This window comes from Buceros rhinoceros, unplaced genomic scaffold (genome assembly GCF_000710305.1).
Source record: "Buceros rhinoceros silvestris isolate BGI_N320 unplaced genomic scaffold, ASM71030v1 scaffold1586, whole genome shotgun sequence".
NCBI lineage: Eukaryota > Metazoa > Chordata > Aves > Bucerotiformes > Bucerotidae > Buceros > Buceros rhinoceros.
The window spans coordinates 1,307-16,681 of NW_010416751.1; the positions used below are offsets into that span (position 1 = coordinate 1,307).

General features: G+C 44.4%; 1 protein-coding gene across 1 annotated transcript in view; it reads right to left on the reverse strand.

Moving 5' to 3' along the window:
• Positions 1-54: 54 nt before the first annotated feature.
• The window catches only part of TRPM8 (transient receptor potential cation channel, subfamily M, member 8), a gene marked incomplete at its 3' end in the record, with an annotated part of 28,977 nt that continues 13,656 nt past the window's right edge, over positions 55-15,375 (reverse strand). The window contains exons 9-20 of the mRNA XM_010137914.1: positions 13,420-13,522; positions 12,330-12,448; positions 11,743-12,033; positions 10,524-10,613; positions 9,531-9,660; positions 8,346-8,491; positions 7,502-7,614; positions 6,851-7,067; positions 2,902-2,993; positions 2,009-2,147; positions 466-637; positions 55-232 (exon numbers count right to left, since the gene is read on the reverse strand). Coding sequence (XP_010136216.1) covers positions 55-232; positions 466-637; positions 2,009-2,147; positions 2,902-2,993; positions 6,851-7,067; positions 7,502-7,614; positions 8,346-8,491; positions 9,531-9,660; positions 10,524-10,613; positions 11,743-12,033; positions 12,330-12,448; positions 13,420-13,522 — 1,790 coding nt within the window. The remainder of the gene's footprint in view (positions 233-465; positions 638-2,008; positions 2,148-2,901; positions 2,994-6,850; positions 7,068-7,501; positions 7,615-8,345; positions 8,492-9,530; positions 9,661-10,523; positions 10,614-11,742; positions 12,034-12,329; positions 12,449-13,419; positions 13,523-15,375) is intronic.

A 15,375-nucleotide genomic window follows, 5' to 3' on the forward strand; every position in this document is an offset into this window, starting at 1 on the left:
TCAGAGGGATATTGATACAGAGATCACAAGCAAGTCCTTGCCTCTATTACATACCCAAACATGGCCACAAGCAGGTTCACAAGGAGGATGTTAGTTGAGAGCATGTAAATGCAGACAAGAGGAATAGTAATCCACTCCGGGAAGCGGGGTTGGTTGTTGGCATCCAGCTCCACGCACAAGGGCTTGGACTCATTCCCAGAAAAGGTGCAGCGGTCAAAGTTGTAGGTGGTACCTCAGAGGGTGAGAGGGAAGAGCAAACAGTGAGCCCTCTGCCCCTCTTTCTGTTGGGTCCAGCCCCAGGTACTGCCACTGCCCACAACAGGCATGGCCTCCTCCTTCCTCACCTCCGCATCAGACATAAACCTTTGCCTTTTTGCTGCTTGGAGGAAAGGACAGAACAGGACAACCACTGAAAGGACAGAGCTTTCAACCCACCCGCGAGAGTTTCCCACAGAAAATAGGTACCGTCAACATCATCAGGGTACTGGCCAAACATAGCCAGGTACGGCTCGTAGATGACAGATCGAAATATCCACTCCCAGCGATGCTCATTCTTCCTCAGGATGCCTTGCCTGGCCACACCAAAAGCCACCATCCACACGGCAAAGAGGAAGAGGAAGAAAAAGACATCTATCATCTGAAAAAGGACAAAAAGAAAACGGATCAGTGCCCCCCTGCATGCCTACTGCAAGCCACACGTGGCTTTTTTCTCTCCACGATTTGATATTAGGGTGGAGGGCAAGTCTATTAGGAAAGCCTATACAAGTTAGCACCTTAATGTAAGTTTTCAGATCACTGCTCCATAAATTTACAGTCACCACCATACATACAGAAATAATTGCCCATTTCCACTCAGGAAACTTCAAAAATGTTTACACAACCATAAAACCAAAGCACATTTCAGAATACAGAATATGCCCCCGGCATCACACCGGGTCCACACACAAAAGCCAGATCCACATCCAGACTATCTAGCTGCAGACTCTGCAGCCTAGTGCCAGGTGAAAGCAGCCACTGCTTCTGAAAATGTCACTCTGGATGGCTTCAAGTCAGCATTTATAGTCCAGACACTCTGGCTAACAGCTTCATGAATTTCTGACTCCTAACAATATAGAGATAACCGAAGACTGGAAGGATCCCAGCTGAGCTTCCCCATTTGTTGCTCATGTACCTCCACTGAGATCTGCTCTTCCACTAGCCCCAAGCATCCTTTTTATTAGACTTACTCAAAAACTCATCCATTTTGAAGAAGGCCAACCAAGAAAAAGATGTACAGGAAACAATCCTGTGTTGTTGCTTCCATATAAGGCACTCTAGGACCAGGTACCTCTAGACTTCAGCTTTGCAGCACATACAAGGCAAAATAAAGGCCTTCTGGGTAAGGTGCAGACCACGCGGTTACTCCTATTGTTACCATGCAACTGGTTTTTAAATTTTGTGTACAAGATTTGCTCCGGGTAACATGCACAGACTCAAGCATAACATATTCCAGCTCTGCAATGCCCCTCAGCAAGCCATACTGTACTATGTGAACCCCACTCTCTCCCTAATACCTTTCCCAGTCTGCTAGAAAACATCCCCGCCAGCTACAATGGACAGAAACCAGCCAGGCCGCTCACCAGCCGTTTCTCCATTTATGTGTGTGATGGATGCAGTGGAAGGCAGAAATCCTCCTCCTACACCATTTACCATCATTGTCTTGTCTGGGGAAAGATTGCACAAGCAACAAGAGTGATGGAATACACCACTGAAACATTTGAGGCATGCCAGACAAAAGCTACCAGGAAACAAATTTCCTCTTCTGTTCTCCAGCCTGATCTTTATTCTCTCCATGTGCAGAGGCCCTGCACTTAATTAGGTCCTATTTAAATCTTAATTAATCCTGTTTAGCAGATTGATGGAGAGAACTTGCTGCCATCATCACAACAGTGGTGATTTTCACTCTTGAGGGAAAACAAGGCATTACATCATTTATTTAGACTCTCTTGAATAGCTGCCAGAATCTTACCATCCTCTGCAGCATAATAATTTTGGGTCCTAGATTCCTGCTAACTGTGAAAATATGGATCAGCCTCAGAGTAAAAACTATGTAGTCCAAACAGAAAATGACTCTCCCAGAATACCAAGAGGTTTCATCAGAGTGAAGCCTGATGGAGACAGTAAAAGAAAATGATGAGAAGCATTGGGTAAAGCATGCAGAAGCCAGGTTAATATACAATGATACACTGAAAAGAGGAGTGGAAAGTAACTGGAAAACAGAGCACAGCTATCCAGAGCCCCAGGCCCTCTCCCACCCACTCCCACCTGATGACAGCTGGTAGAACTGGTTAATGCACACCTTGTCTACACCCTTCCCATCTCAGCTCATCGTCACTGTGTCTCCTCTTCCCTTCTAAAACTGCTAACAGCAAGGAAGTCTTGTACTTTTAGCTATTCCCACAGCCCTCCAAGGACATCAGTCCAATGACTGCACTGCTGCATCGAGGCAACAAGAACTACCTCACAGCTGACCGAAAAATTACACTGTAAAGTGTGTTTCCATAATTTCTTTGTCACGGTTGTTAACTCACACGTTCACGTAAAACAGCTTATGCGAGGTAATGACAGTCTGTTTAAACAGTTGTAGGTACAATTACAGTCCCCTTAAATGCAACACACAAAAGCTCAGAGCATCCAGATTACCATAACTAGAGTCAATAGCACAAGCCAGGGAAAACCCCAGAGAACTTCTGGCTCCGAGATATTAACCATCTCACCCTGAAACTTTGTCTGATACGCTCTATAGAGGGGCCTTCATAAAGAACAGAGAGTTCCATGAACATGTTGTTTCCCAAAATCCCATGACAGGTTGCAGTCAAAACCTGGAAGGGAAGCGAAGCCACGAGAAAAGGTGCTGCTCACCTGAACACGATCCCCGCTATGAAGTAGAAGATTGCTAATGTATCCATAACATTCCACAGATCAGTGAAATACTTACTGCCATTCATGTACCACTGGGAAGGAAAAAGAGCAGAAAGTAACCACTACATAGCACCGGCCAGGGACATGTGGAGCTCACCCACCTTCCCCTCATCTCTCCCCACTGGATGTCCTCATAGGTAAATATTCCACCCACTGCGATAGTAAGAATTGTTTCCTTGCCCAGTTAATTTTTTGACACACATACTAGAGTCAGCAGAGTTCAGACTGCTTTTAATTTCTCCAGAATAAGGGGGTTTAATATATCCAGCAGTACCAGATATTACTGGCAACATGATTTTACTGTTAATTCCTAATAGGACTGTAGGTCAAGATTTTCTGTTTAGAGCTCCTTAACACACTTCCTCCTCCAGTCCAGTTGTCCTAAGCTAATGCTCTTGCACTGGGACCAGTTAAGCACATCGTTGACACAAACACTGCACCACAGTGCAGATTGCTGTGCTCAGAGGATGCAACCAACCACATGGGGCCTTGCACATGGGGAGAGGAAGGAACAGTCCTGACAAGAGCCGAGATTGATGTACTTGGTGCTCACATGTGCATACCCCATGTTGCCAGGCGACCTCAGGGTAGTTCTGCTGGGGCATACCATGATCTGCTGCCAAACTGGTCAAAGGAGTCTTGGTGTGACCCACTAAGAGCAGATGAAACACTGCAGGGAGGCAGGAGGGTCACTGTTTTGGGGCAGCTGAAGTATTGCGGCCTCTCTTTTTTCACAGAGCTCATTCAGTAATCTGTCCCTGCTTACATGCACCAGCTTGTGATCCAAGCTGCAGATTTAACTTATTCTTTTAATTACCTGGGTCTCTATATCTGAATTGCAAGTCTAGTGAGAGCCTCTGCCCATTGCCAGACTGACTGGTAACTGCACCCCGGATCTGAAGTTTGTGCAAGAACCAGCTTCTGGATCCAGGTCAGAGGTGACTCATTAGAACAAGTAGCTTAACCAGGACAAACCTCTGCCAGGCCTAAAGAAACAGACTGAGCTGCTGATCATAATTCTTTCTAATTTTCACTGAAATAATCACAGCTTACTAGAGTACTGATCAGTGAATCTCTCTATAACTGGCATATCCAAGGAAGGCAGTTCTGTTCTCAGTGCTTTCACAGGAAACAGAGATTGAGGGGAGGCTTTTTCTAATTGCAGAAGCAGCAGTGAGTAGACAGCCCCACTTTGTTATTCCAAATGCACAACTGTCACATTTTCTTCACATGATGGGATGCATTGCTAAATATGGACAGTTGTGGCAGCTACCAGGGTGTCACACTCAAGTTATTACCAGACACTATTACAGCATCTTGGGACCCACACACACCTTTCTTACTACTTAAGGTACACCAAAAGGCTGTCACCACTGAGTGGTGACAGCATGTCTGACACCCATGACACAGGGTTGTCTCCATCTGGCAACTCCCTAAATCAAGCATAAGTTGTCTTGCTGTCTGTGACAGTGAAGTAGTGTTCTACGTGATACGGCCCAATGTCCCTCTCAAAGCAGGAACTGTATCACTGCACTGCAGCTGTATTAAATGCAGCAGGTTTAGGCCTGATGTTGCTTCTGTTAAGGGCACAATTGTGGATGGAGGAAACAAAACAGGTCTGGGTCTAAAGTACAAACAGAGGGAAAACAGAGGCAGGTGCATGCAAACAAGTGTCAACAACCGAGACTGCGGTGCAGTTCAGTCCTTCAAATATCAGGCAGTTCCCAGTGCTAAGAGTTAATGTGCATGGAGGTTCTGTCCAGACTCCTCCTCTGTTTGAGAAAACAGGGCTTTCCTGCACACCCCACGAGTCTACACACTCAACTGCCTGAAGGCTACATCCACGTGGTTAAGATAGCAGGAAAAAAGCATCTCTGATTTCACTATTGCCACGACAGCTCTAAAGAGGATATGAGGAAGCAGCCCCAGTTAGTTAAAAATCTCTACAACCGTCAGAAGGAAAACAGAGCTGAGCCAGTGGCTTATGGCTGAGATACAGTTCAGTTCTCCTGAATGGTGAAACAATCTGCTTTAAGTGGTCCCTGTCAAGCAGGTGTGCTGGGACGGGATGTGCGCTGCCTCCTGCCCCAGCTGCATCAAAAGTGCACGGGAACCTGTCCTGGGGACTGGGGGCTGGCCTGGCATTGCCCCTCTGATACCACACTGCCCCATGGCTGCTAAACTCAATGATGGCATTTCAGCAACCTGGTCTGGAGGAAGATGTCCCTGCCTGTAGCAGGGGGATTGGAACTAGATGATCTTTCAGGTCTCTTCCACCCCAAACCACTCTATGAAATTGGGAACAATGTCTAGTAGCTGTCACTCCCACAGACACACCAATCTAATCACAAGGCTGATTTCTTCCCAAAACTAGTTATCTGACCCCAGCAGCTACAGTGGGACCCCAGGCTTTTCCTTGATGTAAAAAACCAAAATGTGAGAAATCCCTTTTTTTTTTTATAACTTTTTTTAATGGATACTGTTTTGACTGCAGAATTAGACCAATGCACCAATGCACCCACAATCTATCTCAGAGAAAGCCAGGGAGAAAGTTTCTTGGGAAGCTTAAAGGATTGGGACACTGCTCTGGTTGTGCTCCTTAGCAAAACAGGTTTGAAGCCAAGGACACCGGCTCACGATAACTTTAAATCTTCAATAAAGTCTCTGTTTTAGCTGCTTCCACTCCCACAATCAGTGGGTACAGTCCAGCCACCAGCCATTAATGGGATTACTGAGATCTGAAGCTGTCCTGTGTGCTCAGGGTAGTGAGAAATAGTGACATTAGTAGGAAAAAAGGGTTTCTATCCCTAAGGCTTTCCTCCCAGGACTTTTGCTGGGTACACACAGGAAGTGCAAGGACAGGTCCGGAGACACCAGAACCTAAATCAGCAGAAACAAACACTCCATTAGTGTTTTCATTGCCACAGAGTCTTTTACATTTTCCCCATTTTCCTTAGCAAGTAAGGTTGCCTTAAACAGGGCACCACCTTGACTATTTAAAAAGACCACACAGCAAGTTAGCACAGTAACATCAACATTCAGCAGTGTCATTTGAGCTCATGTAAGAAATGTTACTGCAGGGTGGTCTAATCCAGCAGATCACCCACAAACACTCATGAGGACATGAGTGCCTTGCAGGACAATCAGAAAGCAGTGCTGCATTGAAACCACACCCCCATTTCTCTTCTGATTTCCCCAGCATCTTCCCACTGTTCTGAACACTGACTGGGAGAGAGCAGCTTGCCTGAAAATCATCATGTTTCATATGTCCTCTGATATATGAAATGAGAAGAATATCAGCTACGTGGCTGGCTATAAAGGCAGCCCCACACGCTGTTCCCACACCACACCAGCACAAGCAATGCAGGTCATGCAAAGCTGGTCCTTGGGACTATATGAAACTAGCAAAAAACCTGTATTTACGATTACAAGATAAACAGAAACAAATAATGATATGTTGCTCCCCAACACACCCAAGGAGTGGAATGTGGAGAAGAGAGGCAGGAATCCCTTGATTTAGAGGTATGCACCCAGACAAAGGTGTTAATTCTAACCTCCTATTCTCAGCTGCTTTTGGCAATCCAAACCAAGCATTCTTGAGAAGCATCTCCGCTGTCATCAGCTTATCCACATGACCTCAACGTTAATACACATTCCTCTTGGTGCAGAGACACTGCAGCTATTCGGGCACAAGTAGAAATAAAACACTGGGGCAGGGGGGATATAAAAATTCCTTGTGCCTTCAGTTGCCAGAACACATCTCCCAAGAAGTGTTTCCCCTGTAACTTAGGTGCAGCCTGCACTGCCTTACGCTACTAGGAGGGGGATAAAAAGAACACAAGGCTTTTAATCTAGCACTAAACATTTTGGGTTTGCAAGTGCTTCCTACTTGTCTCACTTCATCACAAAGCAGAATGAAGACCAGCACGTAAAGGAAGATCTCCAGGGCGGTAGGTTCCTTCTGGAAATCCATAAGCAACACGTAGGCGAAGAGCAACAGGAAAGCGATGTAGAAGATGACATTCCAGGAGAAGACCACAAAGGGGGAGGTGAAGAAAGACACATAATACAAGAAAAGTTTCTTACTCTTCTCCACAGGCTTTTTCCTGAGGAATTAAAAGAGGGAAAAGGTCTCAAAGCATAGCTTTTATGCCTGGAAACATCATCACAGTGAAAATGAGAAAGGTGCAATGCCTAGCCCAGGATATTACTTTAAAGGTAACGCCATTCTGCATCCACTGACTTGGGGCACGCAAGTAAATTGGCAAAACCGGACTCCAAAACAGTGAGGAAACAATCTGTCAAAAGCTCATCCAGCCATTAAATATCTTTGAGGGTGATTGAACAGTAACAGGTTCCCCAGAGTGGTTGTGGAGTCTCCATCCTTGGAGATACTCAAAACCCATCTGGACACAGTCCTAGGCAACCTGCTCTAACTGACCCTGATGACCTCCAGAGGTCCCTTCCAGCCTGAATTGCCCTATGATTCTACTATCAATTGACTCACTTTGCTTCTGCTAATGAGAAGCCAGTTGATTACCTGAATGAGATGAAACCACAGCCTATTAAAGGGAAAATGAACAGACACAGTATGATCTTCCAGTTCTTAGTATCTCTTGAAATCTCTCCATACCACTGCTTGGAAAGGAAATTCTGCAGAGAAGAAGGAAATATCCTCATTTGTTCTAACAGTAACAAAATAATCGAGAAATGTAATTAGAGGGCATTTGATTTAATAAAAAAAAAAACAAACCAAAAAAGCAAACTAAAACCAAATTTCAATCAAAATAACTGGGATTCCCATTTCAACAATCCAGAAAGCTTTCTGCATCTGTAACAGAGTGCTGGTTCCTTAGTCCAGCCATCCTCCAGTTTACACAGTGAGGGGTTTAAAGCAAAGGTGAGCAGGGTTTAACCTGATGTATAAGGCACTTTATGCTGGGCAGTACCACACTGTGCATACCCAAGAGCTGTGCCAAGGGAGAGGTCACTTCAGGCAGTCTTCATCATCCAGCTCAATATGGCTTTATAGCTCTAAATCAAGTCTTCCCCCTCCAACTTGGCATTTACGGGCAGTTTTGTACTCCCCCACCAGCCGCAGTCAGCAGTCTCTGGGATGCATTTTGCAGCCCTGCAGACACTGGTTCTGTGAGCTTCATGCTGCAGGATAGGGCTACCCTGCCACCACGCAAAACTCAGCATTCACAGGGCTGGGAAACATCACCCAGAGGCTCACTTCCACAAGGACACTGCCTGAGCATTGACCTTTAACAGACTATTTACATGGATGCAGCACTTTTACAACAAGAATATTCACTTTTGGTAAAGCTATCCAGATCACGAAGGTCACAGTAATCCGTGCACCTTCTTTTCACTGACGTTACCTGCACTCCTGGCTGTGCAATGAACTGCTGGTCTTTAGCTTCCACTGCTAGTTCCAGGCAATTGCTCCCTCCCCAGGCTTCACAGGAATAAGTCAGCAGCTGCTCAGCTAGATCCTCGTCACTGCTGTAGCACTCGGTGAACAGCTCTGGAGGAGAGAGGCAGCCCCCACTGAGCTCCAGCTTCAGACTCCATATCCCACCAACCAGGGTGCCACTGACTTCCAAAGTATAATATTTGTAATATTAAAGCATGCAGATATAAGAACTCTTTCCACATTTTCATCATGGTAAAATATTGTTTTACAACCCCACATGCACACATTAAGCTTTCATACAAAATTCATGTCTGGATAGAAAACTGTAACACTAAATCAGCTCACAGAGACAGAATTAAGCTGAGTTCTGCATGAAAGAATTGAGTAAAAAACCACGACCCTCACCTACTCAACTGACTCAGTATACCTGCTTGTTCTGTTTTCTTTTCAGTCATCTTGGAATAAGGAAGGTGTATGATTTTGCAGTTCAGAATTTAGGAATTCAATCCACTTTTTACCTGCAATTGATTTTCACACCCCAAAAATACTCCTGAAAATTTGAATTCTTAACACAACTATTACCAGCACTCATGCAGAAAGCTTCTCCTAGTCTATATTCTCCTTCCTGTTTCAGGTGCTCTTCTTCAGCCTTGCCATTAGGGCTAGGTAGCTTTTCTTCGCCATGAAAGCGATTAAAAAAAAAAACCCATGACACCCGCTTCTGGAGGCAAGCTGTTCAGACAGGACACACAGTTTCCACTGGGAACAGATGGCATGGAAGAAATTTCTGAGCAGTAAAAACACATTTTGACATTAAAGGAAAGCATTTAATGTTGGATATATAATTTTCTAAACAAAGCTTTCTTTCTACTTCCTTTTAAGATGTCATTTCTCTTCTTGAAAATTGAGGCTGGATTTCTGGGCAGCATTTCAGGCAAACTGAATGACTTCTCTCGCCTTGCATTTTGCTGAACAAAACCAGCAGGGTTATCAGTTCTGCTTTGCACAATATAAAAACATCATTATGCAATCATTGGTACACACCAGGTCTGAAGATCATTAAAACAAGTAATGTTCCAAGAAAGGAAACAATTTCCTGATCTCTGACCTCTCCTATTAAATTTCTAAAGGACTTAAAGAAGGCACTTACCTACTGCTCTTGTCTCATACTCATTAGCGAGTTCCTCGGACTCACCAGCAGCATTTATATCATTCTTCACCTTTGCCATGCTTTTCAGGAGCTTACTGGCCCCAAGGGCTGCCAAAGTGCAACCTCTGGTCTGTGGAGAGAGTGAAGTCATACAAAGCCCTCTGCAAAGGGAACGTGATATATTCTTTAAAAATTATCCCCCCTTTTTTTGCAGCTGCTCAGTTCCCAGTCAAGACTGGCAGATGAAGACCCAGGTCAACAAAACAAACATTAACCATCCGTGTACTGGTTTGATAATTTTGTGATCAGTCTGAAAAGATCTTGAGTTGAACAGTTACAGATCTAGCACAGATAGAGCTTGGCATCTGGCTGAAGAGTCACAGAAAAGGGTCTGCTCTGTCATGTGCTACAATATAATTTTCACTGTCCACCATTCCGGACCAGCTGGGTGTACCCAGAACTGCCCAGCCTACATTAGCCTGTTCCCTTCAAAACATCTACACACGTGGGGAAGAAGCACTCTGGTTTGGACATGATGACCAACACAACCAGGAGCATCCATCAGCTTTACTTGCATTAGCCTCACGTTTACCGCCTGTGAATTATGTATTTGATACAATCACCACTAAATGTGCTGTCAAATCAAAATTAGAACTGGATTTCAGTCAAATCTTTCTTTCTGGGATCAGAACACATCCACATTGCGGAATGGATGGGAACTCAGCGTGCAAGCTTGAACACAGTTGAGAACATACAACTATAGGTAAATGCTGCAGACTGCTGACTCACGGATGACATGAAGAAAGGACAGTATGCAATCCACACCCAAACATAAAATGGGTAATATTAAACCTACGTACGGAGTCATCTAGCAATTATCTCTTGTGGTTTTGTGTTTGAAGATGGATCTAGAGCCTTCAAGGGCCTACAAACCAAACACAAGGAACACCACTGTACTGTTTGCAAAAAGGAATAAAGGAGAATTCAACTTACTTGTTCCCAAATGACTTTAGACAGCTCCTTCTTGTTCTGAAGAACTGACCAAATAAACAGTGCTTGCAATGGGTGCCTTGTGATAGGACACTCATCCTGAAAGAAAGAGCAACAACTGCTCAGACCTAAGCTCACCACACTGTTTCCAACTGAAACAAATTCTTGCTTGCTACTCTCCTGGTTTTGTGTTTTCTTCCTTTTACAGCCAGCCCCCGATCCTCTCTCTCGGCTCTCTGGCGTTTGCCACACACTAATGTAACTTAGCTTATATGTTATATTTATATTAAAGCCTTAGATTTTCCTATTTGGTGTGGAAGAATCACAGCCTGAAGTTGGCATCAGAGGACATCTGGGTCAAAGTCACTTTCTGCTTTAACCCATGCAGTTCAGATAGCCTCATTCACAGCTTCACATGTTTAGAGAACACAGGTTCACGTCCTCTAAAAAGAATACTAACTTTATATCAATACACCTTTTGTATTTAAGCAAGACCCTGAACTTCACAAAAACTTGAGAGGAATTTCTCTACTGCCATCTAGTTTGCATTAGAGCAATTAACACCTGGGGATGGCAAAGCCATCACAAACTGACTCCTGAGCAACACCACTTTTAAGAACCCCAGGCTTTGGAGGAAACTCTCAAAGCTAACCAGCATTTTCAAACCAAGCTTCCACTGCACATCACACGTGTTGCATTGCATCTCTGAAGTCAACAACTGATTTCAAAAGTTTCCCATCCAATGCCTGAAGTCCAGTTTTGAAACTCAGATCTGGACCTCATGTTATCGTGAGTTATCACTCATGTGCAGTGATAACTACGAAGTCTAGTTTTACCTGACAATGCAACGAAGTCCAGAAGGCACTTGACACCCTTGGAACGGGTTTGAGATACAAGAGTCCGTACCGAAATATGTGTCCAAAATCCTTACGCCCAGCTGGCACCTCTGTACCAGACTCTGAATTTATATTGGTATGAATTACAAGCATAAATAAAGGATCAATTGCTCTAATTGAAAACATTTTAACTGACCACCCAAATAAACTCGCCCATTTTTCTTGCAGTTAAATGCATTTGTAAAATGGGGCAGCACGTTAAACACAACACAGGGCTGAGACTGGTAAAGCAAAACCTGCTTTACCAGAGAAGAAACAAAGAAACATAACTTTTGTTCTTTTCCTTTAAGGACACTCACAGTGGAATCAAACTGTTCCTCACTTACTGCAAGGTGTATCCCCATCTCATCCTTGCTATTTTTGTCATCTCTTTTGAGACCTCTTCGGAAGTCTTCAACCATCTTCCACACAAACGTGAGAAGTGCGTCGTTATATGAGTTCTTTGCAATCTGCAGGTTCTTGAACACCAGGCTGCTGAAGTTGTTTGTGTACAGCTCTCTAAGGACCTCTGTAGTAAGGAACTTCCTCAGATTCAAGCCGTTTTCCAGGAAGAGACGGACAAATTTGGGCCTGTCTTTCACTAGGGCTGTGAACATGACATCCTGTAGGTCAGCAGACTAGGAAGAAATGGAAAAGCAAATATTAGGGAGCATGTGAGACATGTAGACCTCCACATTGCTACTTTTTCATTAGAATGTGGGGGTTTTGTATGCAATTGCCTTTGTTGGATGGCCTAGATGACTTCTGGCATGGGCAGAAAACCTTTGCCATGAGTGTTGTCAGCACAAAGAGCAATAGACACTCTTACTTCTCATCACAGAGGCTGAGGTGCTGAGATAGCGGCTGCTGTTACAATGTCTCTCTTCCCACCATTCCCCTCTCCCACGTCACTGTACTCAGAAGTGGTCTGTACCTCCCAGTTTCGATCATTGGTGAAGATCTCATCACTAGCCAGGTCCAGCTGGTTCCACTCCAGCAGCAGCTTCAGCTGCCCATTCCAGTTATCTCTGTCGTGTTCATTGGTGCTGAAAGCTGCAGAGGAGGAACAATCCTCTGGGTAAAAGGCCAGAGACAGCAGAGCTTCTTGGCACACTTACTCATCTCTGCTTTTCACACTCTACCTGACAAGACCCCTATCAAGTGTCTTTCCCAGCACTCATGCACATCTTCCTGATTGGGTTTTAGAGAACGTTGGAGACTTAGAGACACATTTATGGTCCCATCTAGGCCACAGAACAGCTGTTAGGAGCACCTCATCAACCAAAATCAACCCAACATTTCCTTCAGGCTCCTCAGTGTCCTACATCCTCTACACAAAAGATCCTGCAAGATTCCCAGTGGGGCCCTACACAAGAAGTGTCATGAGAAGCTGTAACATTCATAGGCTTTCTCCACACACAGACAGGACAATGAAGTCTTCCAGCAACCTTTGCTGAGTACCAGTGCTGCTGGACTAGTAGAGAGCCCAGGTCTGAGTCACTCACGGTAGCAAGTCACTGGGATTTGAAAGAGTTCAGAAGCAGCCCTCCACATTGACTGTTAATTAATTGGATACTTCTCTCCCTGCTGAATAGTGGTCAAACCTCTTCAATCCACTTATGTACCAAAAGATCCAGCCACAGGATGCTGAGAAATCCAGTTTTGCAGTATAACCAGAAAAGACCCTTTGCTTGGCTTCCTGACTCCTTGCTGCATGCCTGCTCACTCATGTGCTTCTCGGAGATGCTGCTCCAGCATGCCCAAAACACTGCTAAATGCCTTCCCAGTTTGTGGGATTGGGCTTTGATCTCACCCACACTACGAGATCCCATAATGCTGCTGTAGCCTGTCCACACTGCTTCAGATAAAGACAAGCTCCGCACTGTGGCAGGAGCTTAACTCTAGGCAGATGGTACTTCTCTAAGGAAGGCTCTTCTAGAAGATAAATAGCCATCCTTTTTCTGCTTAAAAAACCAAGCTAGCAAAAAAAAAAAAAAAAACCCACCGAAAATACAATTACTTGCCTTTGTACAGAGCAAAAGAAATGGCATTGCTCACAATTTCATCTCCAGCTTCTTCTATTTTGATAACTGTCAGTAAATGAGGGTTCTCAAGGACTTCTTTGATCTACAAAAAGGAGAAGTTCTATTTCAAAGCAATCTAGGCTGTTTAGTAGTTGAACTCCTAGAGCATCTTTAAAAGAAATTTCTGCTTCTCATCAGTCCTATTTCCATGTACAGTTAAAATTTTATCAAGTCCAGATAGAAGTAGATAATGAGATTTATTTTAAAGTCACCGAAGTACAAGATTAATTATCCTCTGAACATATAGCAAATACCTGTGATTCCCCTATGCAGAACATCATAACCAAAAGGATGTCATCTCAGTAATCAGGAACCTCATAAAGAAAAAACAGATTGTGACAGCACAAGTTTCAACAAATGTCTAGCAGTTTACTGGAGAACAGCTTCTACCTCCTTGTGCTTTGTCAGCTGCTTTGTGATTTCAATCGATCCTAGCCATTCTTGACTGCAGCAGCAGGTACTCTTCAAGATAGCTCACCAGAAGCTGTGAGCAATGTGGCCAGGTGACCACTTGGGGAAAACTGCCTTCAGCAGTTCCACACTCCCCAGTGCAAAGCTCCTTCTAGAAATCAGAAGTTTGTGGTCAGCTCAGAGGGCAGTTCTTTCTCTTTGGGCTTGGACACCACAATCCCCAGGCTCAAAGAGCAAGTTCTGACACGATTGCTGCAGGACTGTCTCTGCAGAAGGCCATGCCCTATTCCTGCTATTTGTCCTGCAAGCTTATTACAGAAGCAGAAAATTGTTGAGGTTGGAAGACAGGTCTGGAGATCTAGTCCAAGCCCACTGCTCCTCACAGGGTCAAGAGGAGCAGGCTGCCCAGTGGAACTTGTAGATTGTCCAATGGAATTGCTCTGCCAACTCTGGCCAAGAAATTTAACTCAGAAACACTAACTTCTTAAACTTCGATACCAGAAGCTTTGCTTTGTATATATCAAAGAAAATATACACAGAAGTTGGAGTGCTTGAATTCCTCTCTGAGGCCTGCAATGGTACATTCATTAAAATAAAAATTTAAAAATTAAGGGGGTGGGTGGAAAGCTGAGAGAAGGGGCCTTAAGCATACAGGAAGCAAAAACCATTTTCCACCCCCCATTATGAACTTCAACTGAGGTTTGAATATGCAATCACTTCCCACTCCCTGCTCCCTGCTGTGAGCGTAGGTAGGAGATAATTAACCAAGAGAGGAAAACAGAACCAGACCTCAGGATAAAGCATTGGGCAGTTAATTGAGAAAGTCAATTAGCTCAAGTTAATGGATTGTTCACTGAGCTGAAGTGTTCTTGGAACTAAAACTTCTGAAAAATAACAGAACGCTAAGATTTTTCTGGGGCTCCATTTTTTGCCTGTTCCTATTAATTGTCTTTAATATCTTTCAGGTCCACCTGAAAGTCAGGTAACCAGAGAGTTACCACAGTTTCCTGAGACTGGCCAAGCAACTGAATGCTTTTCCTTACTTCTTCAGCTTTCCCAGTCTCCAGAAAACCCTCTTGCAAGAAACAGATACATACAACAGTGACTGCATCCTGAAGCCTTTACCTCTGGTCAGACTCAAAGAGCTGCAAAAGAAGAATTTGCTGGTGTATATACAGTGTTGTACCTTCAGCTGCATCCCATGTAGACAGAACTAGTAAGTCAATGCTAACAGAGTCTCAGCAGAGACGGTGCAGGGATGCTGCTGTGGTAAAAAACTAACCAAGTAAGCCCCTAGTCCTCAACATCCCACTCCTAAGCCTGTAAGGGAAACACATCCTGCCCAATATCTTAGTGGATGCAGGAAGAACTTTTGGAACGAATGTGAGAATCCTGCAGTAGAATTGATACCATTTGACAGTCCACGGGGTAGCAGCGATATCCCTTTGTTGCCGAGCAAATCAGCAGGATTTAGCAATGGGAGGC